Source organism: Corvus moneduloides, chromosome Z, assembly GCF_009650955.1.
Source record: "Corvus moneduloides isolate bCorMon1 chromosome Z, bCorMon1.pri, whole genome shotgun sequence".
Classification (NCBI taxonomy): domain Eukaryota; kingdom Metazoa; phylum Chordata; class Aves; order Passeriformes; family Corvidae; genus Corvus; species Corvus moneduloides.
Window position 1 is genome coordinate 12,191,217 of NC_045511.1, and position 26,700 is coordinate 12,217,916.

At 42.4% G+C, this 26,700-nt stretch overlaps 1 protein-coding gene across 4 annotated transcripts in view; it reads right to left on the reverse strand.

Annotated features, from left to right (window-relative positions):
* The window catches only part of EGFLAM (EGF like, fibronectin type III and laminin G domains), a 79,204-nt gene that overhangs the window by 8,075 nt on the left and 44,429 nt on the right, over positions 1-26,700 (reverse strand). For 3 of the 4 annotated variants that reach the window (XM_032097247.1, XM_032097248.1, XM_032097245.1), the window contains exons 8-19: positions 25,604-25,719; positions 25,029-25,365; positions 21,969-22,069; positions 20,638-20,738; positions 19,422-19,566; positions 17,051-17,240; positions 13,266-13,391; positions 12,299-12,542; positions 7,947-8,058; positions 6,255-6,371; positions 3,845-4,025; positions 1,495-1,518 (exon numbers count right to left, since the gene is read on the reverse strand). In XM_032097247.1, coding sequence (XP_031953138.1) covers positions 1,495-1,518; positions 3,845-4,025; positions 6,255-6,371; positions 7,947-8,058; positions 12,299-12,542; positions 13,266-13,391; positions 17,051-17,240; positions 19,422-19,566; positions 20,638-20,738; positions 21,969-22,069; positions 25,029-25,365; positions 25,604-25,719 — 1,794 coding nt within the window. The remainder of the gene's footprint in view (positions 1-1,494; positions 1,519-3,844; positions 4,026-6,254; positions 6,372-7,946; positions 8,059-12,298; positions 12,543-13,265; positions 13,392-17,050; positions 17,241-19,421; positions 19,567-20,637; positions 20,739-21,968; positions 22,070-25,028; positions 25,366-25,603; positions 25,720-26,700) is intronic. The other variant, XM_032097246.1, reaches the window with a different exon arrangement.

Here is a 26,700-nt window from a genome sequence, read left to right on the forward strand (position 1 = left end):
CTTACGGGGTGTTCCAGATCACTTTAGGTCTGAAAGCAACTGAGACTACACTAAAGGCTGCATGGCAGAGGCTGTAGAGCCCCTTGGTGTATTCAACACTGCAGTGCGGCCTTGGGGGTTGTTTTCTGTGTCCCCCATACAGCATTTCTCTAGGGACAGCCCCAGGTACCCCTGTGGTGTATGACTGGGACAGTGGCCCACATCGGAGCCAGACCTGGGGTTGGTGCACTTCTGCCCACATATATCTCTGGCAATATAACTCAGCTGTGTGACATAAATCACTGAACATCCCTGATACAGAGCCCCTCACCAGGCTATGAGCACTGGCCTGAACAGATTTTTTTGCTGAGTGAACACCCTACAGCTTGTTGCTGATCTCCCATAATTGGCTGCTGCATTAATACAAGCCAGTTGTATAAATTACCGAAAATAGATGCCTTCATCCTATTTTCTTCCTGAAGAATAATCCCTTCAACCACAGCTAATCCTATTTATATAAATTTCAAGCTTTCCAGGGCAAAGATGCTTGCTTTCTTTATGCAACACAGGGTCTGCCTGGGCTTTTAGACCTCACTGTGACACAGATATGCAACAATTGGTGTAGTCTGGCAGACAGCAACAGCAATATGAAATTTAGCTCTAGGTGCCAAGACTGAGAATTTTAGATAGTGACAAATGACTGTTTTCATCCATAGTGAAATCTGGAAAGCTGCCTAATGTGTCTAATGTCCAGGCCATGTCCAGCCTGGAGCCTGCCAACATCGTTCAAGACTGCAAAAGTTGTGTTACGCTGGCCAAACACTTCTCACCAGGTCTGACACTTTCTGCACTGGACAGCCTCTGACAGCAGCAGAGCATGGAAGGAGCCCTTGTTCCCCCATCACATCCTGCACTAGAGCCCCAGTGCTCTTGCCTGCAGCAGGGGAAGGTGCCTGTGTTGTGCACCAAGCCTTGCCTTTGCCAGAGTACTCTGATTTCCTCCACGGGGCTTAATGGGCATTTACCTCTGCTTGCTCTCCATTTGTTTCACTGACTCTGACTTCTTTGCAGAAAACCAAGCAAATTTTAGCAGTATCCTCGATGCATCCAGGATCTTTGCAGCTGGTAGGGAGCTGGGCCAGTCAGGAGATCTAGGACTAAACACCTCCATTCTTTGCTCATCACCATTCAGCAGACAAGCACCAACGCTCTGATGGAAGCAGGAGTAAGCTCTGAACTGCAGGGCAGCCTGAAGTCACACCACAAAACCCTCAGCCAGCTGCCTGGCTCCTCTGCTCTGCAAATACAGGGACCAGCTCTACAGCCCCTGTTCTGAGCTTGGCAAATGCTTTGGATGCAGTTTGAAATATCAACAGCACAATATTTAAGGAAGTATTGTATAACCCTAGAAGATATTTTAGCTTTATGACAGAAACTTGCCAGGCTTAATGGAAACCCAGCATCCAGACAAACACACAATGACAGAGCAGTTTTCACGTAATTTGCAGTACTTACTGTTGAGGCAGTAACTTCCACACTCTGCAGTGAGTCAGCACAAAACAAAACAAGAACATTCTGGGTTTATTATTCTAAAGCTTAAAAATCTCCCATAGTCCAGTTTCATGCCCACTTTTCTGCAAATGTGTAACCCCCCACCTAGCACTTGCATAAATGACTACAATCACCTATGAAGGTAGCACCGGTTTTATTATTGGTTTGCCCAAGTATGTATATTTTTCTGCTCAAAACACACAAAGGTACAGACAGGTGGGACCAGTACCAAACCCTTCTGCTAGTCCTGCTTCTCAAACCCCAGTAACTCATCAGGTTTTACTCAGGGATCAGCTCTAGACAAGGGAAAACAAAGGTTTACTGTTCTATCCATCTTACGGTTAAAGTATAAAAATACCTTTAGCACTCCCACAGCTTGGACAGAAGATATAAAACTTAGCAATGCCAGCAGAAACTCTATTGAATCTTCAGCTAATGAACCATTACGATATGAATCAATATCTCATATACCTCATACCAGCATTACTTGAGCTTTTAAGTGGTGTGTATAATTTTGAAGAATGTGGTGCAGTCTTTCACGAGCACTTTGCTTTTTAGGGTTTTTTACAGCAGCCTGCCACCAAGAAGGTTGGAGACAGCACCTTCACCCCACATACCTTCAGAGTGCACTAACCAAAACCCTGTTGCGAAACAGAAGTGGACACAGACATGATCTCACCTTAACCATGTCTACACTCCTGTAGAGACACAGGTAAGGATAATTTTGAGGAATCTGTTTCAGGTGGTTCTCCTCAAGGCTGTCATGGGCTGAGGTTCAGGAGCGATCTCCTTGATCTCTGCACATCTATCAGAAAACCCTTCAATTTTTGGTGGCAGCTGAGGCTGCACAAGTGCAGGGAGGTTGGGCTGCACCTGAACAGGAGCCAGAGGGTGCAGGAACAGAAACCAGATGACTCATGCTTTTGGACACTCTTAAAAATGAATAAAGGTTGGATTCACATAGGAAGCACCACCCAGGATCTGGCTAAAGGCAAAAGGTTCTTCAGACTGTCTCTGAAAGCCTGGGCATCCACTGAGGTGACAACAGGGAGGACACACCAGCCAACTGGCAGCAGTGCTGGTACTATGAGCTTGGACACTGCTCCCTGGGCTCAGCACAGGCCAGGAGCCAAGCAGAGGCGAGGAGCTGCGGCTCCAGAACTGCACAGGAACTCACCAAATGGGCAGGCAGTCACACACCCAGGCTGCAAAGCATTCCCTTGACTGACTGCCCTGGGAGATGTGTCAGTACAGCTGCAGATACCATCTTGAAGTCAGGAATTTAGCACCCTGTACATACCTAGAAAGCCAAAATCCCAGTTCTCCCTCCTCCCTACAAAAAAGCCAAGGTAAATGACGTTGTTTCAGCTCTTAGTTAGACCACAACAACGTAAGCAAAGGGGTTTCTTGCATTGTATTTTAATACGACACTTTTGTTCTAAGATATTGTCTGTTTTGAAGAAAAGGACAATCTATTCATCACAATTTAACCAAAACCACTACATTTAACTTTGAAGTTTATGCCTGTGAGAAATGAAGCAGTGGGTGAAGACAATAATGTCAGCCAGCTCTTCTGAACTGAGTTTACTGCTGCATTACAAAACCTTCCCGTAGGAGTTTTTCAAGATCAAGCTTGACAGAAGTGAAACGTCTCCATCTAGTGGAATAACCCAAAGCACACTTTTTAAACCCTTTCCATGCAATCTTATCACTTTCCTGACTCTAAAGTTTGAACTGTTACAGTGGCTCCAAAGAAAAGAGAGTAATGTGCATGTGGATGAGTCTTCCTCCTTGGTGGTCTGCTTCACCCCACCAGAGCAAGATCTCTGCAGATGGTGAAATTACCAGCAGAGGAGTCAGTGTCTAAAACAGGAATAGACCTTTCTGTGTGTGAGAACAGAGCTTGCTGTCAGCTGTATGGAGGATAAAATTACAAGAGTTATCCATGCTCACGCTTCAGGATGTAACATAACTGCTGGCTGGAGGACCCTGGCAGAAATTCCCCTACTGTATAGCACTGCACAATTAAGGAGGTGTATGAAGTGTTACTGTTTAATGTTGTTCACCACAAGCAACCAGATACCAGGTTGCTATCTATGGATCCTAGCCTTGTGCTGGGATAACAGTTACTACATTCCTAAATAACTAAACAAATTCTTCCCTAGATACAGGGAAAGTGTACAGATATAAGGGGAGCTCTGGCCTCTGGGGTTTCTATTTAAAGGGATGTGTACAGCAGTGGTTGTAGATGCTAAATCTTCCTTATTTTTCTGATCAGCTCCAGAACCCTGGGTTGATATCCAGCCATTGTTACCTTTTTGGCAATGTTGCCCATCAAAGCCCAGGGGACAGTCACATTCATAGCTGTCCTTCTTGGGAATGCAGGTGCCTCCATTTGCACATGGTGAGGTCACACAGGGGTGGGCAGCATTGCCGAGGTTGATTCCAAAAGTGAAATCCTGTTTCACATCAATTGTCCGGTCATTCAAGATAATCTGTGTGTTAAAAAAAATTAAAAAAAAGTGTGAAAACACATTGTAAAAACTCCCACATTCAGAGTATCCTCCTGCTAGTTAGAAGATGCCTCTGAAAGACTTCAGAGAAATGTAACTTTAAAAACTTGGCCCAAATCCTATTTCTTGTGTGTTTTCCAGTTGCAGAGGTCCAACCCACACTTTTGCTCCCCCAGTCCACTGGAGATTAATCTCTTTTGTGTCTTGGGAAACAGCCTTAGGCAACTCCTGTATGCGGTGAAGCTGTGTGGAATTTACCAGGCTTGTGCCTGAACACTGGTGCAACACTTTGTAGCTGAACCATCAGCTAGGATGGTAAAATTAGATGAGCGCTGCTGAGGAAAAGCATTTCTGAGATCAGAAAACCTCCCAGGAGATGAGTGTTGACAACAGAAATACTAAGCAGAACAGCTTGTTTTTCATATTTACTATTGCTTTCTAGTATCTCATCTCATCTGAAAGAAGCTAGAGTTAAGATGAATGAAAAACATAAATAATGACTTCACAAAACTGTTTGTATATAAATGGAAGACAACTGCTAAGTGCTGGGATTTTTCCAGTATGTCAGGAGCATATGTTCTCCAAAATAAACCTACATTGGTATAATCTCAGCTGACATCTCGGGAAGAGAGATTACATGAGGGCACAGCATCTGATCTCAGCTACATCAAAATAAGTACATCTTAACAAACAATAGATTTTAAGGCCAGAATTGAGAAAGGTAATAGTTGCTCTGGCTCCTGCATAATTCAGACTATGCACCCTAGGGGATCCTACACAGAGAAGGGGTTTCATCAAGCACAACACAACTCCAACAGCAGAAAAACATCCAGTCTTGTCATGTAATGGACCAGGGAAGACTCCCTTATGTTTTCAGCTCCTTTCTAAATTTTGACTACATTATTCCAGAGGCTAACAAGTCTCCACTCACAAAAGCATGTCTTTTGTTTCTGGTTTTAAACTTACATTCCGTTTCCAGCCCTTGTTTCTCACCACATCTTTTTCTGCACAATTCCAGCACCATGTATCCAAAGAAATCTCATCTTCGTGCAGGAACTAGAACGCCATAATAAAGTCACTTCTCAGCCTTATCTGACTAAACTATATAGATTGTGATCTTAGGTCTTTCTATATGCTGCATATTTTCCAGTACTTGGTGATGTTTGCAGCTCTATCTCTATAGTTCTCCAAAATCCTACTATGTGTGAAGCAGGCAACTAAATGTTCCCAGTGCCCAAAAGGCATGCAACATTCTTCCTTGACATCCCATTCATGCCTCTGAGAATACAAATACACCTTGCTAAGTACATCATAGAGATAAGTGCTCACACTCTGCATTTCCCAATCCTTATCAGTGCCTTTACTCTAGCTATAACACCTCACCTTGTAACTGTAACCTGTATTCATTGCTACTAGGCTATCTTGCAGCCCAAAATAGATTGTGTTTAGTCAAATCTACCTTCCCAATGATGTCGTGTGTCTGACCTGTTCCCATCACTATTATTCACTACCTCAGTTCTCCTTAACTTCATGTTTTCTGCTGGACAGCTGACAAAGACAGTACAAAATGTCAGATCAAGTGATGAAACCACTTACGCTGACCTACCATTACTGTTATGTCGTGGAGCAATTGTTAACATGACCCACTAGAGAGTTTTAAATTTTTTTTAATTAAAACTATTATTAAAATTTTGGGTTTATTTGTTATTTCTTTTCATTAATCTGATGCAATAATTCACACTTATAAAGCTGTGAGGATTCAGGGCCAACCTTCCAACTTTATCCAAGCTATTTTAAGTATGTTTAGAAAGAAAAATGTTAGTTCAGTTTGAACTTTCATTGGATTACTTACTAGGACTGATTATGAATTTACATTATCTAGAAAGGAACTGCACTCATGCTCAGCTGACCACATGGGAACATCATCCCTAATGTCTGCTAACAATGTAAAACAGCTCCTCCATTCATGTGCCCCACATAAAATTGTAAGAGGGGAGAGCAGTAAGGTATGCATCTCCATTGTGGTGTAAGAATGCACTAGGTGGACTTTTCACTGTGAAATAATAATTTAACCACTTCATGGTGGGTTCCTGAAGTGAAATCCTAGATTATTTTGATTATTGCCAGCTGAATATGGGCAGGTTTCCACATAAAGCATGCACTGGATGCAACAGAAATTAATGCCCCCAGTGTGTTTCTCTGGGCACACACCTTCTGGATGCTCCCACTGAAGGGTCTGAGGATCCCAGAGTTCTTCTTCACATCATCATAATTAGGGACTCCACCAATAAATATTTCAGAGCTGCATTTAATCTGTGTAAAAGCCCCCTGCAAGAAACATAGAATAAGATTTTATTAGAATAGCTGGAACCAGGCTTGTATCTTCAGACTAGCCTACATGAGTTGTTATAGCCCTACTTTAGATCTTACAGCTTACTTCAATGCCTCTTCTTTGTACAGTCCTATCAAAAAAGCCATTGTAGGACATTCTCAACTGACTTGATGTTATCCCAGTCAGAAGTAGCTGAAAAATCTCAAGTATTTCAAAACGGCAATACTGAAGGAGGAAAGAAAGGAAACTGCCTCATTGTGTTTTCTGATTGCACAATTAGCTTTATTTGCAAAGACTTGAGGTACAAGGATGTAAATCTACAACCAGCATGAGGTTCTTAAAGCTAAAAAACGGAGCAAAGTTCATGCAACAGAAACTCATTCAGTTTCCAACATCTAAGAGATAACCTACTATAAGTTATGGGGCTAAACGAAAGAAACACTGAGTTTGCATTAATTACCAGCAGCAGTTGCTCAGGATACCTGATGGGAATATTCAGGGTCCTGGAGCAAACTGAAAGACATTTAACAGCTCAAGACAGAATAACTGTGTAATTCCAGTCCTGCAGAAGCTTCTGTGCTTTCATGGTTGGCTGCTCCCAGCCACTCTCCTCCTGGAGCACTGCACTGCAGCACTTAGAAGAAAAAAATGGGATTGTTCATCTTAACCCATCTATCTAAAGAAGTCTTGAGTGCTTCAGTCAAATGTTTCTCACTCAATTTGTTTCCTGACAGACAACTGGAATTTCAGTTTATTTAAATTTTTGAAGAAAAGTCAAAGCTTTGATAAAAGTTTCCCAGTTTGCTGAAAAGCCTGCTATGGGATTTTTCTTCCATGGGATCTGGAGTCTGGTTTTCTGCCTGCACTCTCCACTAGGAAAGAATAAAAGACATTTTCTATGGAGGTCTAGCCTCGGGTTCTATCAAAATAGAAAATGTACCTCTGTGCATGCATTTGAGTGCTTAAAGTGAATATCCTGCTCGGTACAAGTACAATTTCACTTTATTACAAATTTGACTCACTGTGATCACTTGGTGAGCAAAGAAAAAAAAGCAAGTCATCAACTGTCTGATTATTCCAGCTCCTACTCTGGCCTGCAAATTATTTTTGCAAGAAGAAGATGACAAAGAAACAATTTTCTTGTGGCCTACCTTTCCAGGACAATATTCAAAAAAGAGGTTAAAAAAAGATTAGGCACATACTTTTCAGTATCATACTTTTCTAAATTACACCTCTCACAGTGCACACATTGCTCAACAGACTTAGCCACAACAAGTACCAAGAAAAGAACCTCAGGAACATATATGAAGCAGACACAAAAATGTGAGTCCAGTTACATGTCAGGAGCAGGTACAGTCAGATTTCATCTGGATCCCTGACTTTACAGGGATCCTTGTCCTCAGAGGGAAGACCTTATGCACAAATTCCCAGCTCTGGGCTTAAGAAAATGTTGCCCTAATGTGTGTACTGTTTTAAGCTAGCAAGAGCTTTGAGAGCAGGCTGTGCAGTCTACCACACAATCATTTTACAGTTCAACAGCTGCATTCAAGACAAGTCTGCCGTAAGCTCACCTCTGCCATCCCTTCCACTGGCTTCTGTTTGTCCACTTGTAGGATACCATTCTTTGCCGTGCGGGACACTCGTAATTCGTGCCAATGACCCAGACTGACAGGTTCTTCACTCCTGTTTTAAGGGCAAGAAAATTTTCAAACACGTAACACTATGCCTTTCTGATACTCCATAATGTTAAAAAGTCAAGTCCTCTGGGATGATTTTCTGAATAAAAAATAAGTATCAGCCACTATGATTCTTCCCTTATAAGGAAGTAACAATCTTCTGAGCAAAGACCATATTTCCAGAGCAAATAACAAGCACTCTATTTTTATTTATAAATGAAACGCTATCATCAGCACACACTTTAGCTACCTCTGTGGTAGTTTTTCTGCCCAGTCATTTATAACATGTAAAGATGAATTTTTGTCTCAGCTGTACATCCTCATTTCACTAGAAGCTTCCCACTTAATGGTTGGTCTAGCCCCACATTCTTCATCCTCTTTTAAAACAGAACTACTTTGTGTTGGCTTATCAGTTCTATTTACGCATCCTGTTACATTGAGATCTACACACACACATGTGCGGCCCGGACGCTATACATAAAACGGAAGTAATTAGAATATGACCCTAATGATGTGATGAGATCTTGACTAGGAACAATAATCCCCAGTTGTGCAAAGTATTCACCAGTCTCAAAGGAAGCATTTTTAAACCGTTCTTACAATCTTTACTGGCGCAGCACTTATACGAATAGCAGCCTGTATGAAGGGCAAAACCACATTCCCCTTCACAAGTTCTGTAGATCTTTGTATCTTGTTTTCAAATGTCATTTTACTACACTGGCTAAAGCATTTTATGTCTAAATGAGATGTTGCAGCCTTTCCTCCAGGAGGACTGGAAACTTGTGTTTGATGACCAGGCAAGCTGGAAAAATCAGAACCGTGTTATCTAGGACCCCTAAGACTTTCTAGCTTCCAGTGAAAAAATACAGAAGTTCTGGGAATGAAATAATGTTTTGTATATTCAGGATACTTACATTTAAAAATAAAAATCTCCCACATTTTGAAATGAAAAAAATGGAAAAAAAATGTAATTTGAAATAGTGAGTCAATAGTGATACACATACTGATTAAAAACTTACATAATTTTGAAAATGTGACAATAGCAATTTCTTTTTTCTTAACTATCAATATCAGTTTTGAAACCTTTCTGCCATATTTTTTTTTGATACTTTAAACTTTCTTAAAGTTCATTTTTATCTATTTTGATGATGCTGGCAATATTACTTGACACTTCTGAATGACACTTTGTTCAGAAAACCTCCATAAAAAATACCATCAAGCAATGCCAGTCGTTTCTCCTCATTCTTATGTAGCACCATTTAGGGTTTAACTATCTTGGTTAAATCAATAGCTAAGGGAATCTAATCACCTTGAAGAAGTCTATGTATACATATAAAAGAACCAGATAGATTTGGCTACATAGTAAGCAGCAATACAAACATCATCTCCTCTGCTGCTTAGGCCATCATCATGCTAACCTTCCTGCTTTGCTAGATTTAATTACAAACAGGGATGATTAAGCCTAGCAGAGTCATCACTTCAGAGCTGCAAGCTATTTCTTGGAATCAGGGGTTTTTTGAAACCAGCATGGGTTTTGAAACACTTTCATCCAGTGTTTGAGCACTCCTGCCTCTTCATGTGCTGGGAGGTTACTTTGTCCCATGTAAACCAAAGCTTAAAAAATACACCAGATCATGAAGATCACAATCCTGTGAATGCTCAGCCTAGGAGAATCCCAGGGAAATTCCTCTGAGATAGTTCAGTGCTCAGGTTCTGCATCTGTCCACCCATTCAGCATCCCTTCTCCCTGTGGAGCCCTCAGAGCACACTGTGCTGCTTCCATCCCAGGACACATCAGGAAAAACAAACCTTCACCAGCAACAGCTCTCCTACTGCTGCTGCTGACATACAGAGATAAGCTTGCCTCATCCTAATTATAAAGACATTATGGCTGTGTTCTGATTATATTATAATATCTAACAGCCTGGTAGTCCTATGGCAGAGGTATCAGGATGACCAGAGCTACACCTCCATTAAAGACAAAGGGTAGGCATGAAGCAGTATGATGAAGACAGACTTTTAAGTGGACATTGTCCAGGCAGGCATGAAAAACAGGGAATCTATTTATCTTATTTAATCACTGACAGAGCTGATGACAGGGTGCGAGTTGCACATTTTTTCTAGAAAAAAGAGCTAACAGGACAACCTGACAACTTCCATGAAGCCTGATGGTCTCATGAGTCTCACCCACCACTCTGCTATCTCACCACACTCTTTTTCCTCCAGTAAATGTAGTTCAGGCATTAGCTAGCATCCAGCTTGTTCTTCTGCTTTCCAACAGAAAGAGGCAGTTTCCACTCCCAGGCATATGCTTGTGGCTCTCGCCACATTTTATAACCCTACATATCAATTAAACTTTAGTACAAGGTGTTTTGAAGTGCTACAGCATTCTTGGAAGAAAAAAATTTCTGCTTTATATCTTACGGTTGCCAGTAACAGGAATTAGAAGGCTGCAATCAGTAAAGATTGAAGGCTTTTGTACGAAGGGCTATTCTGAGTTGGAGAAAAGGTCTCCAAAATCAGCTATTTCTGCCACTTTTCAGCAAGAGAATAGAATAGGGCAAATATGAAGTGATTCTTCCTTTGATATATCCTCCCAGCTTCTGGCAACTTGTCATTTAGCAATTTCCTGAGTCAGAGGCTGCATCCGTACAATTGTGTTTGATCTCCCTCAATGGATCTTTCTTCAAATTTGTCCAATTTTTTTTAACCTATTTATAGTTTTGGCATCTGTAACTTGCTGTGACAATTAGTTTCCACAACTTATTTATGTGCTGTCTGAAAAAAAAAAAAAACCCAAACCCAAAGAAAAAAGTCTTATTTTCTTTGATTCCTTATTTTCTTTTCATATTGAAAAAATACAGAATACTCATTAATCTTCATGTCATTCATCATTTAAAAAACTCTATCATACTTCCACCAAACTCTTTCTTTTCCAGGCTGAAAGGTCTTGCTGTATTTTGTGGAAGCTGTTTCATTCCCTCTCCTGGATCTCAAAACTACTCTTTTAAACTTTGCTAATTTCTTTTGAAATGAAGTGACCAAAATAGCAGCAAGTTTTCAAGACAGGGTGCATTGTGGGCTTTAGCAGAGACAGTCTTCCTTATTCCATTCCTAATAGTCCTCTGCATTGTACTTAGGTTTCTGTACTTGTCTCTGAGCAGTCTGCTGTTGCTTCCACAGAACTATCCATGACGGCTCCCGGATCTTTCTCTGTCTGACAACACTAACTGTTTTTCCACAGCTGTGCATTGTTAGGCTTGTGCATTATTTTGCATTTGCTCCCTTGAAATTTCATCTCTCATTTTGTCATCTGAATGGGTTTGTTTGCTTGAGTTCTCATTCAGTATAAAATCAGTACATTTCCCCTAATCACACTAGAGTCAAAATTCCTGATGTCCATCCACAGGAATCATTGGTATGCAAGACTTGCAGACAATGTACACATTTTGCATAAGCTTTATATAGATTATTTCTAAATATCAGGTCAGCCTGGTCAAACTGGCAGCCTCCTGGGCCATATCCAAGATACTGAGTGCCTCTGTTCAGCCCAGTGCCTTTTCAGAAAGCCCGGGAACAGTTGCCCAGCGACTGGGCATTCAGTTACACAGGGAGAGGGAACAGCATTTTTGAGGCATTTCATTGCTTCCATCCTCCTAGACATTAATTTTAGGATGCAATGAGTCATTCTCAGAAGGTCTGTATGGGAACCTGGGTGACCAGTTTAAACCACATTTTTATCTTTTAGACAGCTTATGTTATATAAATTGAATACTAGCCCCAGGTCCCCCAGAAAACAGCACTGTGAGGAAGTGTTGGGACCTGGAGGTGTATCTTCCTGTGCCACCTCCAGCCTGGCACCTACCACTTGGAATGGGAAACCAGGAAGGAGGATGCTTACAGAAGTGCCCAAGTGTGAAATCCTGTGGCTAGGAAGTATATGCATAAAACATTTACAGATCCCCTAATTAGTTATGGTGCAATGTCACGGGGGCAAGAAGGGAATTACTGCAGTACCATACAGACACAAATGTAACATCTGCAGTACGATAAAGCACAAAGCTTTGAAACATAAACTGATGTCTCCTTGACCACATTTCTGGTGCTTTTGTACTTCCTTAGAAGTAGGCACTAGAGACCAAGGGGCTCGCACACCTCATCCTAGGCTGTGTGTCTTTCCAGTCCACTCCTCTCCTCGATCAGCACCCTGGCACTTTGGGGAAGGAAACATGAGCAACACCATTTACCTGATAACAGCCGTTCCCGAGCCACAGTCGAACCTGAACTCCACGTAGCCAGCCACCATGTTAATGGAGAGGAAGTCCTTGCTGTCTGTGTCGTAGCTGTACAAAAGGATACCAGTCTCTAAATCTGGACGAAATGTCAGCTCAAACTCCATGAAGGAAAGGTAATTCTGTGGTTCCAAGGGCCAGGGTGTGCTAGCAAATGATCTTAAGGATTCGTTGAACTGAGGTATGGCCAAGGTGAGTGCTGGAAATCCAGAAATCATAAGCAAGTCACTTGAGGCTCAAACGACTGACCCCTACCAACCAGTGTTCCTTTTGTTAAATATTTAAAGCTAATCCTTAGCAAAACAACCTGAATTTTTTTCATCTAAATTAAAAATACTTTTTAATCCTACCCAATACTGCTTAATCCCTTCCTTTTCCAGGGATGTATCTGTACTATAAAGCATTGTGTACCTTTTCTTTAGTGATTCATAATAGTGTTTTTCAAATTAGCAAGCATACAGTGGGTGGTAGCATGAAAAGTTCTACAGCATAGAAAATAATGCTGCACTTACTTTACTACTTGTATCTATGATTTTAGCAGGAAATTGACATTGTGTCCTTTACATTTCAAAATATACAACTGACACTGGTCAGAAGAAAAGTGGGTATTTTTTTAGAATTAACGTGCAGCTGTGGAGTGGTACATTATTTTAACTTCTGAAAAGGAATTTTGAGATGCTTAAGTACAGTTAGTTTAAATAAACAAAGAGGTTTGAGAATCACAGATTATGTAGAAGCTGGATGTAGCTCCAAAGCAGTAAGAGAAGGGTTTCAGCATGTGACTTTAAAAAGATGAAGTAACAAGTATTCTCTTCTGTCAGTGGAACAGGATGAGACCTCCTCAGCTGTCTCTAAGTGGAAAACACATTGAAACACTGAATAACACACAGAAAGAAATAGAGGCATTCCAGCATCCACTCACCTTCCTCACAATGATGACCTTTAAATCCAAGAGGGCAAAGGCAAATGTAAGAATCTGCTTTGCTTGCAGTACAGGTGCCACTGTTGATGCAGGCTGCCTCATCACAGATGCCACTGCTACACTCACCTAAACACAGGAGTCAGAACATTAATTTATCAGAGAAGTTTGTCAAAGATTTATTTGGTTGTTGATCACTGCTACTAATCAACGCAGTTTGCTTTTCTGTCTAGATTCTTTCCCAATTTGTCAAATGGTGTGCAATTTAGACAAGGGAGCTTGATTATGAGTATTTTTTTTTAATATCAGACCAGCAAGAGACCTTAAAAATAGCAAAAAGTAGCCCTTACAAGCAAACCATGACAGATGTAACTTTCAATCATTCCCTGGATTACTTACTGTCTGCTCTTCTTCCTATTTACTTTCTCATAAAACACAAATTTCACTAGATTGTTTACAAGCACCATGCCTTGTTTAATTTCAATTCTCTTAAGTGCTTCTTTGTTCACTGTAAATTCATGCCATGCTGAGCATGGGAAGTGTTAAGCATCATCAACTAACCTTATTATCCAAAATGAGGTTGTCAACCCTCTTGTCCACACTAAAAGGGATCCACATCATCAACATATGGGCTTTTTAAGAAGCATCTCTACTATTCTGGCACATCAACTTAAGTAAGAAGGAGATTATTTCTTCTTGCTGGATTTTAGCTGAAATTCTAGAACAAATAAATTCTCATTTGCTCCTTAAAGCTGATATCTATAAAGTCAGATTATGCAACCATCAAATGTACATCTGATTGAAGTTCTTGTTGAATTTATTTTCTCCTTTATTTTACTTTCTGATCAAGTAACTCTCTCCTTGTCAATAGTAACAAACTGATTGTACACATTAAGAAGATCAAGTAAGACTTTGGTGGTGTACAACTGTAAGCACACCATTTGGAGGGGCGTAGTGTTTTGTGGCAAACTAAGAATTACACATTTATTTTGAGGTACATTTAAGCATCACTTCTGAGATGACAAAGGGTTCATGAGACAGCTCTGACAAGTGTTGCAATTTGAGATGATTAAGAGAAGTCTTGAAAAACTACTGCAAGAAGGGGATATGCCCTTTTTGTTTTGTTTAAACACAGCACTCTGATTGCAAGCACAGTTTCCAGAGCAGGTCTCCACACATCTTCAGAAAGACACTGGTGTTTGTACAGCACCAGCTTTACGGTTTGAATTTCCATCCCACCGCCAGAAAACCACACACAAGTATGCAGATGTAAATGGCTGATGTGCTGGTCCATCCCAATCACTCTGCTGTCCACAGTGGAAAATAACCTTTTCTAACTAACTCAGGACAACTCACAGGTCATCTGGTACAACTCTGCCAGACTAGATTGTCTCATATTGCACATCTACAAATCTCCTACTAGGCCCATTTTTCATTGTATGGAGGGAAGATCTGAGTACAGCAGCCATGACACAGGACTCCAGAGCTAACCTGAGGAGCACAGACAAAACACGCAAGTCCCCGAGAGGGGAAAAAAGGCTCCTTCTCCATGGAAGGGGACAGTTACATCTTCCCCATGCCCAGCCATGGGATCAGGGCTGCTGGCAGTGCACATTGAGCTGTCTTTTTCCCTTCTGGTCTGCACTGTAATGGCCACAAGTGAACCAAAGCAGGACAGGTATCTTGTTGCTCAGATCCCTCATATACTCACCCGTTATCATGACACTGACAGAATAGCACTAGCTGTGTTTTACAGGCAAGGAAACAGATCCAAGACATGTGTGTAAACAAGGATCTCTGTGCATCAAGTGAGAAGACACAAACAGAAAACCAAGAAAATGCTCATCTTTGCTGCATCTGCTGCAGTGCTAATCAATGTTGGCAGTATGTTCAAACAGATCAGAGAAACAGAAAAGAACAAGGAAGACAACGGCAACAGGACCAGTCACAGGATCACTGGTTTGAGAAACAGCTTGAACTGGAACAGTCTTGGTATTTAAGGACAGGCTGCTCTCCCAGTGTCCCAGTGACTTTTCACAGCCTTTGGGCCAGCACAAGTGACTTTGCTGAAGAGGCAAACCATAGGTGTGATGGCTGCATACGCTTGGCTGCAATGGCAGATGAAAAAGAAGGGAAACTGCAGCAGGAGTCCAGGGTCCTGCCATGCCCACTCCAAACCATGGCTGCTGCCTCCTCTGTTGGTCCCTCAGCTCACAGTCCAGTGGGACCTCTGCTGTGGCCAGAAGAGAGAGCACAGGGAGGGAAGGACCCCTCTCCTCCCCAGCCTCAGTTCTGTGATCCATGTACACAGCACCCCTGATTTATACACTGTGCCAACAGAAAAAAGCTTCAAGAGACTGACTGGAAAAAGTCATCCCTAAATCCTAGCAGAGTTTACTTGCAATTTTTTAAAGTTAAACGTACATGACCTATTGTTTGCAAGTCTCTTCTGGTACACTTTCATATAAATGTGTGCAGTCACACAAGGACAGTAAGGCTTTATCAGTCAGTTTCGAGTCACACATGGCAGAGCACAGCATTTATTTTCATTGATGTTGATTGTTAATGCAGTAGTATGTGGAGCATTCGTGGATGGGAATGAAGCTAGCTGCATCCTAAAAGGCAATAGAGATTAGGGCTCAGAAAAGTTCAGCAGGGCTTTCATCTGTCTAAATTCCATAGATTCTCACTCTATCATGAAATTACACTCTGCTTCCAAAATCTTACTCTTTTCAGCAACTGTTTCTTGGGACAGTCTGTTTTACCCCAATATTGCACAGAACTTTGGGCATGGTATCTAGAGAATACAGAGCAATTCTTAAGAAGTTTCTCATAATTTCCTTCTTGGGATGTCAAATGCACAGCTACAGAAGAGAAGAAAGATGACTTTGTGGCTGAGGCATGGCATGGAGATTCCAGCGACACGGAATCTATTTCTCGCTGTTACCACTTGCCTTCTGTCTTGGGTTTACTCTTATTCTTAAACCATTTAGACTGGGAGATCATTAAAGCAAGGATTTTGTTGCCCTGCCTTTTTTCAAGTGCCCATTACATGGATGAAATAGATGAATAAATGAGACAGGACTAGTTAATTACCTTCCCTACTTCTCCATCTTTTACTCTGAGAATAGAAAATAATGTTACAATAACACTTCATAAAGCTGATGGAAGTATTTATTCCAAGCTATTTTTAAATCATACCATGACTCTGGATAGCAAAACAAAGGATGGCATACAGGAAAGCCTATATGCTTCATCAGTGATTGGGTGTAACACAGAAAGCCCTCTGTAACAGCCACAGGACTGCTGTGGGGCTGAGAGATTCATGTATTACTTTGGACAAGTGCAGTGATGTCTTTAGGCAAAACACATTTAGTTGGGCCCATATTGTTTCAAATGCAAGCTCAGCATACACATAATTGATTTCTGATGACATGACTGTGTCAGTCAGGGGCATGAAGAGGTGTCCTGAGAGATGTTGGCAGAAATACCAGCACAGTTGTAATGATATCTGCAACACAGATCTTACTGTTTGCTCATGAAAATGGGTTCACTATTTACTGTGCACAGGAAGTGTGTCCACAAAGGGCTTACTTGTGCAGTGTGGTGAACTTTTCTACTATAGACCCAGCAAGAGCAATGTGCAAAGGAACAGAGGGAAACCAGGCCAAAAATAGAGATCACACCTTCTACCTCTTAAACCCGGACCATCGCTCAATTTGTTCCAGCAGCATAAAAGGTAACTCTGGGTTAGTCATGGATTAAAGATCCCACACCATTACACTTACCCACGTCAGCACCACTGAGAGCTTTCCCTAATGGCCAGGGTCTCATATCAATTATCTTTCCATTGATGCTCAGTGACTGGACACAGCCCTGGAACCCGCGGTTGGTGCTGGTGGCCCTGACCAGCCAGTACACGCCGGGAGCACCGCCAACGTAGAAGGGAGTCTGGAATGTGATTTTGCTGTACTGGCCCTGAAGGGAGAGCAGAGTGCAATATGCTGCGTAACAGATACAACACAGGACAACTCATTAAGCCACAGTAGTTGACAATCAACTTCTTTCCTCCATGAAGAATCGTGGCAGGGAGTATGTGGGTTGTTCATTGGTAACTCCTTCCCATTAGTCATCCCCCAAATCAGTCCACCATTTGAAATCAACCTTTTTCACCTGCATCCCATCGTGATAACATGAACTACTAAAAGCACAATAAAAAAGACTAAAAATCACTGTTTTGAGGAGAAAGTGTGGTCTGTCTTTTGCTGCAATTCCTTCGTTTCCTTTTGCCAAAAATTGCTTCTCTTCTAAACCCTAAGCCCTGAGGGACAGAGACCAATGAGATACTGTCTTTTGGACAGAACCCAGCAAGTGTTTAGCATTGAATAATACTGAAATGACAAAAAAAAAAATAAAAAGGATAAAAACAAAGAAAAGGCAAAAGCCAGTAAAATCACAACTTCAGTAGTGTTCTGCTCACTTTGCCATTGCTAAATTTACTGCCCATCTCATTTTTTGGCTTTAACAAGCCTATAGAAACCTACACACACAAGTTTACTAGTATTGCTACAGTGCACAGGAAGGAACAAAAAACTTGAAAAACTAACACAACCTTTTTGGATCACTGAATCAAACTCCATGCTACTGTAGCCAACTGAGTCAAAATTCCTTCCACAAATTGCTCAAAATATGACTTTTGCCTCCTACTCAGCGGTTCTTCCAAAAGTCACGGACCTTTAGAAGAAAACACTCAAAATTCTCAGTTATTCGGGGCCAGTTTTTACCAACCTGTGCTTCTGACAGCCCCGACCTCTAGCCTAAAAGCTTTCTGGATTTTTCACCCCTGCCCTGTTCCCATAGTGTTTATAACAATAAATTCTATCCCCATAGCCTGTATTTTGCCATGCTAAATAAGCTGAGGTTATTGGGTCTGCAGGTGTTCACTCACACAGTGCACTGCAGAAACTGTGCGCATCTCTCCTGATTCACATCTGCCCTTTGCATGGCCTCATAGCACTGGTAACAGCAACACATGATACACTGAAATTCTTTCCTCTGTCATTTCCAGCTGATGAGAACTCAATGCACTGCAATTTTTCCCTTCAGTGCCTGCACATGAAAAGGGAAAATAATAAGACGTCTGAAGCTGCTTTCTTTCAGGGCTATGGATGGCATGCTAATAGCGGCCATCAAAGGAAAGACATCTGAAACAATTTGAAACTGCCTTTCCTTCCAGTGCCTTAATTTTGTTTTCTGGCCCAGCAACAGATGAGCAAGTCAAGGCATCCTTCTCCATTATATTTTATCTTGTCAGCCTTGTATGAGCTTGCTGGTGTTAACAAAAGTCAGGGCAGAATGTCTATCTCCATTACTATGCTTAAATCTATGTCCAGAATTGTTGGGGTCCCTTCCCCCCTGCCATGTGGTCCTGGGAGAGGGGCCCTGGGGGGAGGCACGGGGTTTCCCTGCCCCTGCTCAGCCTCGTTCCCCATTGGATGTTTTGTGTTCCCCTGCGTGGGCAAGGACCCTCGGGTCCCATGATTGCTGCAGTTCCTCAGCAGATCCTCAGCCATGTGGCTGGAGAAATAAACATCTGTCTGAAACATCTATCAAGAATTGGTCCATGTACATTCCTTTTCCACAGGCCTCGTTGATTGACACGCGTGTTGCAGTATCCATACTGTAACACAGAATATGCATGTAATTACACCTCTGTATACAAACCTTGTGTGGATATATGCATATTATACATAAATATATACTCATATACACATATGCATCTAATTTTTGTGTCTGAGGAAGCAGAGCAGCTCTCTGAGGCTTGAAAAAGAAAGCAATCAGGGACAGCAGCAGCTGTACAATCCAGTAAACTTCTAATAGCCTGTATTTGAGATTGGCATAGGGCAGCGGAAGAGTAGCAGAGCAAACATGGAGGACAACAGGGAAACTGTGATGGAATTCAGCCCTGTGCTATTTATCTCTGTGATTTCTAGACAACGTATTTGGAAGAATAATCTGTACACTGATCACTAAATGTCCTAACACCAATAAATAAAACTGCACCTTTCAAATCTGATCAGACTTCTGGTGGCAAGAAAAAAAAGGTCATTATAACCTTGAGAGACCCCAAGATTGAGCCTCAGGGGCAGGATTACCAACCTGAGATTTTCCTGTCACTGGAGCATTGTTGTCCATCCTGAGCCAGCCATTCACTCCATCTCTGAACAATGTGACACTGTGCCAGTTCCCCAGCTTGATTTTGTTTTCACTCGTTATGACTCCAACTCCAGTGCCACAGTTGAACCTAGGAGCATGAGACAGAGAGGGCAAGGTGACAATCTTACATTAACCAGATAACCAAAAGTTGGTTTTAGACTCCAAATACTCTTTTTGCGCTCTCTGTTCCACACTGCATATTAGCACAGGAAAATTAGACAGCAGGCCTAACATATGATCTGTTCCAAGTTTCAAACTTCATTATCTATCTTTCTAACATGGAGAAGATTTTGCATTCTCTGTCCATACCAAGTGCATTGCTAAGCTTGCCAACAGCTGAAACTGTTTCCAGATGGAGGGTATTACAATCTGAGTTCCTGACATCACAGTAATTTCTCCTGGGAATTCTTCTAACTCCCTGGTGAAAGTGCTACATTAATAACTCCACTAGTCTGTATGAAACTCAGCACTGATTGACAGGAAGACCTCCAGGAGAGCTGAATGTGCACAAAATGTGCCATTTTTCCTGACTGTCATGCAGTGCAGGTGAACAGAAACACAACGAAGGCACATCACCCACTTTGTTATTCCCCATTTTCGAAGGACTCACCCTCACAAGTAAGGAGATCCTGGAAATACTCTTTCACTTGCTTCATATCTATCAGACTGCAAGAAACACTCTCCATCTTCATTTAAAAAAACCTGCAAGTCTCATCTAAACAAGGTATATAAGGTGAAGTTCCTGGCCCCCTTGCTGGCATTATATCCTTTATTTTGCTACATTATCTGCAAGTCTTTTGCTGTGAAGCAAAAACACTGACTCAATACACCATCAATACACCATCAGCTTGGCAAATACAGTGTCTCACTGGCATTTCTGGCAACATAGCTGTGAGCCCCAGACAAATGCCTTAAAGAAAACTGATCATTTTCCCTTTACACTGAGGTCTAAACAAAAGAGCTCAACAGGGCACATGTTCACAGACTAAAGGATGAGAGAAAAAAGTATTAAAGAACTCTTAAATAAAATTACACTGTCCATTTTGTGCATTATATGGGGCACAAGTCAAAGACACTGGAGATATTCATCACATATAGCAGTCCCAGGAGGCAGAAATAGCCCCTTCTCTTTACATCAGATTTAGGATGGAGGTTTTACCTGAACTGAAGGCTACGTCGGATAATTGCCAGTGACATAAAATCACCACGACCATGTTCATTTTCTCCACAGTACAGCAGCAAACCATCTTCGGATTCAGCCTGCAATCATTGTGTCAACATGAAAAATCAAAGCCTCACAATTGCAGACAAAAGCAAGCAGCAGTGGGGGACTTTTCATCATTTTTCAGATTGAGTTTTTAACTCGCAGAATCACAAAATGTTTGATCAGTTTTGAATCCTGCATTTGAAAAACCTAGAAAATCACTGCTTTAATGGTTAAACAATTTAAGACCATCTCTTAAAGTATGATACTACCAGACCTGAAAAAAAGCCTGGAAGTATTAAGGACTGTCAGACATGTCCCATATGAGACTCCTGAGTAAAAAGTCTAGCAAGACTGTCCTAGCAAGCCCAGTAAGTGTAGACACATCAGACTCACTGCACATGAATACATACGCCCTACTTCACTTGTTCCCTGAGACTGACACTTCTCAAGCCAAACAATCTGTGCTGGCAGCATTTCTCCATATGTGTGCAGCAGCTGACACAGTGGCTTTTTGCTGCCATCCTGCATTTTAAAATGAAATTGCCGGAGGAGGGTAAGATCACCACTGAGGCAACGCACTGCTGCTGCTTCAAAGACAGTCTCCTTCCCAGACTGTGAGGCTGGTGAGTCTGCTTTATATGGGAGTTGGGGTGCATCCAGGAGTTTCGCCACCTTCCCTAGAGGCAGCCCTACATGTTTGGCCCATAATGAACAAACAGCACTAACACTAGCCAGCATGGGATGTACCCCCACTTTAGACCTGCATTTTAAGTTGTATGTATCCTGAATATATTAATAGCCCATGTCCCAAATTTCAGAGGTGGAAAACAATGTCCACTTAAATCCTGCAGGGTGGGAAAGGAACTCTACATATAGGGCAGTGTTTTGCTCAGTATGACAGGGTCATAGTTTCTTGTCCACAAAAATACTGCATACTGTTTCCAAACTCTAATTCACAAAAATTCTGGGTGTTCTTCAGCCTGTACCATATCCATGTGACAATAACCTTGCCAGCGTACATTGCTGCTAGTCCACAATACCACTATTATTAGCCCCAGGGATTCTCTCACGCAGTGCCTACCAATAATGGATGAAAACACTTCAGCTGCTTACAAACTTCATTTACATTCACTGAAGGTTAAGACAGATCTCTGCAGATGAAGGCTATGCACAGGTTCGCCATAATTACACTACAAGCTATACTGAAGCTTGTTCTGTTGTCCACTGCATCAGAATAAGTAAATAAAATTTAAAATGCCTATGTGAGAATTGCTTAAACTTACCCTGAATTCAAGGGTAATTTGAAATGTCTGATAGGATTTTTTCAGTGGTTCAAAGGTGATATATGAGTGGCCAGAGAACTGAGGATACTGGATACTAATGTCTGAAAAGCAAAGAGGGAAGCATGTTATTTAGCAGTTTTCTTCCATATAAAGATCAATATACACATTTAGTACTAGATAACATCAGGTGGCAATGAAAGGCAGAGTACCCCCAGAGACAACCATTAGTAAGCAGCAGTCAACAATCAGTTAACCTATTGCCTTGTCCTCCCACCACTTTTTACAGCTAATTCCTTTATTCCCAAGGACCTGGTGAACTTGGAAAGAAACAGGATACTGAGGGCCAAGTAAAGCCCAATAGTTTAATCAGAGAGTTCAGAGGAAATTTCTCCAGGTTTTCATCCTTGTTATAGAAGACAGAACCCATCAACTTTATATTTATCTTCTTTTAAGAACTTATTTAACAAAGAGAGGACAAAGTAATTTTCTGTTCTGCAGGATTACAAAAATATAGGTGGGAAATATGGCCAGACTCTAGGCAGCATTAGTCACTGCTGCTCCATAGCTGCTGCATCCAGCATCTGGAGAATCACTGGATGTCTCATAACAGCCCAGAAGCTTCCAGCACTTCCCTAAAGTCAGCTCAGGGCAGAAGCTAAAGGGAGTGATGGGGAGAAGAGAGTCCCCGCAGGCATCTTTCCAACCCTGGCTGCAACAGTGGCTCTTCTTATTGCTCTTGTCAAATGGCATTATAAACCCTCACTCTTTGCTGTCTTACGTTAAACCCTGACCCTGAGAGAAAATGAAAATCAGAGATGTCCTACTGCTAGCCACTTTCAGCTGTAAAATTACCTTTGCAGCTAATTTTCCTAAGGAGCACTGAGGACAGACGCAGTTTTTGCAGTGGATTTAAGCCTAATGAGGAAGGAAGGGTGAGGAGTCCTATTCCTCTTTGCTATCTGAATACTGAGTGTGTTTTTCTCACTCAGTTTTTGAATCTGGATAGAGTTCTCTCAGTGTTTTTGCTTGCAATGCATACATTTTAAGCTGAGGTGAAGGGGATTGGTGCTATAAACCTGAATGCAACTTCAGCAGAGAACAATTAACTCATGTCCTGATCACAAGCAGAACTGACTGACTTCAGACCAGAGTGTCATGCAGCTGTTGACTGTGAATTCAGCTGCTGACTTTCCATTCAGATTAATATATTATTTAACAATATTGGCTACTGAAGATAAATTCAGTACAAAGGAGTATTGGCACATGATGCTTAGTCTGGAATAACACACTCCCCTGTGAAAAATGAAGGGTTTGGACTGATGTTAACAGACTGCTTTCCAAGTTGTATATGGCCATGTCAGTTCAAATAAATCCTCAACTCTCTGCACTTGATCAAGGCCTAAAATCACATCTGCAGCTGTTCCATGTCGCTGAGTCACAACAGATTGTTTTCAGAAGGAGCTCTCTTTGTTCCAGCACTCCAGTTTGGAGAAGACAAAGCATCTTCAGTGTCTGTATCCCTGAGGCATGACACTGTGCAACACGAGGTCTAACGTGACCCTGTAGAAGAAACATGGGTTCCCGATGCTCTGCTGCATGGCAGGGTCTTGGCAGATCAGATCAGCATGCAGTGGGACGGACAATCAGCTCTATGGGGATCTGTTAATCCACTGCTTTTCCTATTTCACATGTTCCCCCTGTTCATCCCCCAGCCTTGGCCACTCCCTCAGTTTCTCCCTATTTGTTCTTGTACCCCAACCCCGCCCAGGGACCGCCCCGGGCCCCTGACAAAACCATCCCGCACCCAGACCACGCTGTCGCTCTACCTCTGAACGTCGCGGGGACAGGATGTGATTAAAATCATCTCAGTCCCTCATGAGAGACCCTTCTCTACCTTCTTTACCATCCACTGCGTTGTAACACTGCTGGCTGCTGGAGCCCGATCGCGGGGCTGTCCGAAATGGACTCCGGGATGCGATTAATTGCATGGCCCTAGGGAACCCTCGCTGAGCTTTCAGGCCACAGCAGCCTGCTAGACAAGAGTCCAGCAGTTACAACACAGCTCTTTCTTAGCTGGAGGGACAGCCACCACATTTGTTGTGGTGGAGCTGGACCACCACAACAAATGGGACATTTTCTTCGAATAAGCCCCGGAGTCCATCTGACCCCTTGATTACCAAACCAAAAGAAAAATTACTTCAGGGGGAAAAAAGTGACCTGCTTAGGGCCTGGAGAGGGAGCTGGACTGGCTCACCAGGTGATCTCTTCACTGTTAACCTTGTGAAAGGGTGAGTTTAGGTCTCTAGAGGGAAAGAACAGGAAGGCAGCAAGGGAAGAAGCAGGACAGCCTCCTTCATCTCAGCAAGCTCTTGCCATGGCTCAGCTGCCCTGGAAAAAGGCAACGGGATGGATGGCAAGTCCTGACTGAGACCAACACACCTCCTCACATTGGCCCAGCCTTCAGGTCATGCTTTCTGAACTGGGGATAAGACTTTGTTCCTCCCTTGCCCCAACCTGCCTGACATAAGTGCTGCACTGCAGACCTGCAGACCATGTGAAAAGCCTCCTCTGGAGGTATTTTTACAATGGGAGCTCTCTCACATCCCTGCTGTGGGACCGGCATCATCTGATGGACCACACTGAAAATGGGGGTGGTTCTGGGCTTCAGCTGCTGCCAAAAGGCAAGTGTTAAAGAGGGGTTGAATGTCTTCAGCTTCCAGCTGTGGGTGCCATGATTGGATCCTGCCATACCTGGGTGATTAACAACATACCTGCTCTGTCATCTCCTGACTCTTAGGTGAGGGAGGGAGGATTAACCTCCCCTGTGCATCTTTACACAGGTTCTGCATTCAGCTTTATTAAAGAATAACTTTTTCCCACCTCACTGAGGAAAAAAAAGAAAAGGGGATGGTGCCTGAGCTGTGACTTCCCGCTGGAAGTTGCTCCTATCCTTAGAGATCCACTAAATCCAGGTGGCTATTCCCAAAGTGCACATTGGTTGGTTCTGTCCTTGACCCAGACAAAAAAGCAGCCAGCAGCAGTGGGCACACAGAAACCTACCTTCCTCACACATGTCCCCTCCTTTGCCCAAGTTGCAGTGGCAGCGTGAGCCGCCCCGGTCATAGTCGTTGATGCAGAAGCTGTCTGCAGAGCACACGGCCTCATCACAGGACAGGTCAAAGAGGCGGGCAGCAGAGGACATGCTGCCCCTCCTCGCTGCCCACGCAGTGGTCGCCCTCACTGTGGTTGAAGGGCGTGTGGTGGTAGGAGTGGAAGTAGTGGGTTCAGAAGTGGTGGTGAGAACCCGTGACAGGAGCCTGGAACTAGACCCTGGTGTGACCTTAGTTTCAACCAGAAATTTTCTGTTGCCTCCTTTAATAGCAGGAAGTGGTCTGAGCTGAAACAAAGAAACACCAATTCAGTAAATCTAAAATGCTATGGGGAAATGAAATTAATACCTTTCAAGATACAGATCTGAGGCAACGAACTCACCCTCAATGAAGAAAAAGAAGTGCCCACATTACTATATGTGAGCACACAATATCAGATATTAAACTTCCTGACAGGACCAGACACTTTAAAACATCCAGACTATAAAGAAAACAGAAGTGCCAAAGAGAAATCCTGACATTTACCTCTTCTATATAAATGTCGTAGTCTGAATCATCAATATCAAATCCATCACCATCACCAGTCACTGTGTCTGTGATGTACTGATGCCCATAGCTTCCACTTCCTAACTCCTCAGAGCCTGAAAAGACATAACTGGCATATTCAGTTCACAGAGTTTGCACACAGCAATTCAGATCTTACCACCCACCCCGATTCACAACACTTAAGTCTGAAGTGATGCTAATGTTCATCCTGAACAGACAATGCAAGTGTGGAGATGGCAGATGTTGTCCAACTTAAAACACACTCAAAGTGAAGACCTTCATTTAGTCACTTACTAGGTGATTAAACAAATAAAGCAGGCAAAACTCAGTTCTCCTTCTGCAAACTGACTTGTATTCATCATTTTTCCAGGAAAAAGGTATCAAACTTTTTTGGCATGGACAACATTTCAATGACTTAATTGTTTTTAGGTCAAATTTTTCCCTTTTGGAAATACAGTCTTTTATCTGCCTTACTGGCAGCCATGTAAACAGGAACAGCAAAAGAGATGCACACAGCTAGGATACATTCTATTTAGGACTTAAACTACCTCTTCTGACTCCAAAGTTCCTGAAATTAGCGTCCTATATGTATTCCTAGACTATTTTTTAAAATCCAATTCAGTACCTTGAAAAAAGAAACATGCACAAACATCTTCACCCAGAGGGTGGTTGGGCACTAGAACAGGCTTCCCAGGGCAGTGGTCACAGCACCAGCCTGACAGAGTTCAGGAAGCACTCAGACAAGGCACATGGTGGGATTATTGGGGCTGTCCTGTGCAGGGTCAGGAGCTGGGCTCAATGATCCTTGTTGATCCCTTCCAACCCAGGATATTCCATGATTCTATGACCATATGTTTTTCACGTACATAATCAACTTCTGCCACTCCCCAGAGCACTGAACTGTGCTTTGAAGGACTCTGGGCTGGAAATGGACAGTTTAAACTGTTCCATTAAGGGGATCCTCATTTCTATTTCATAGAAAAGACCTGTACTTTTCTGCACTTTACATAGCAAATTCTGCCTAAACAATGGTCCGTGCTTTTTAGCTATTAAAGTTCACCAGGTCATGAAGAAAT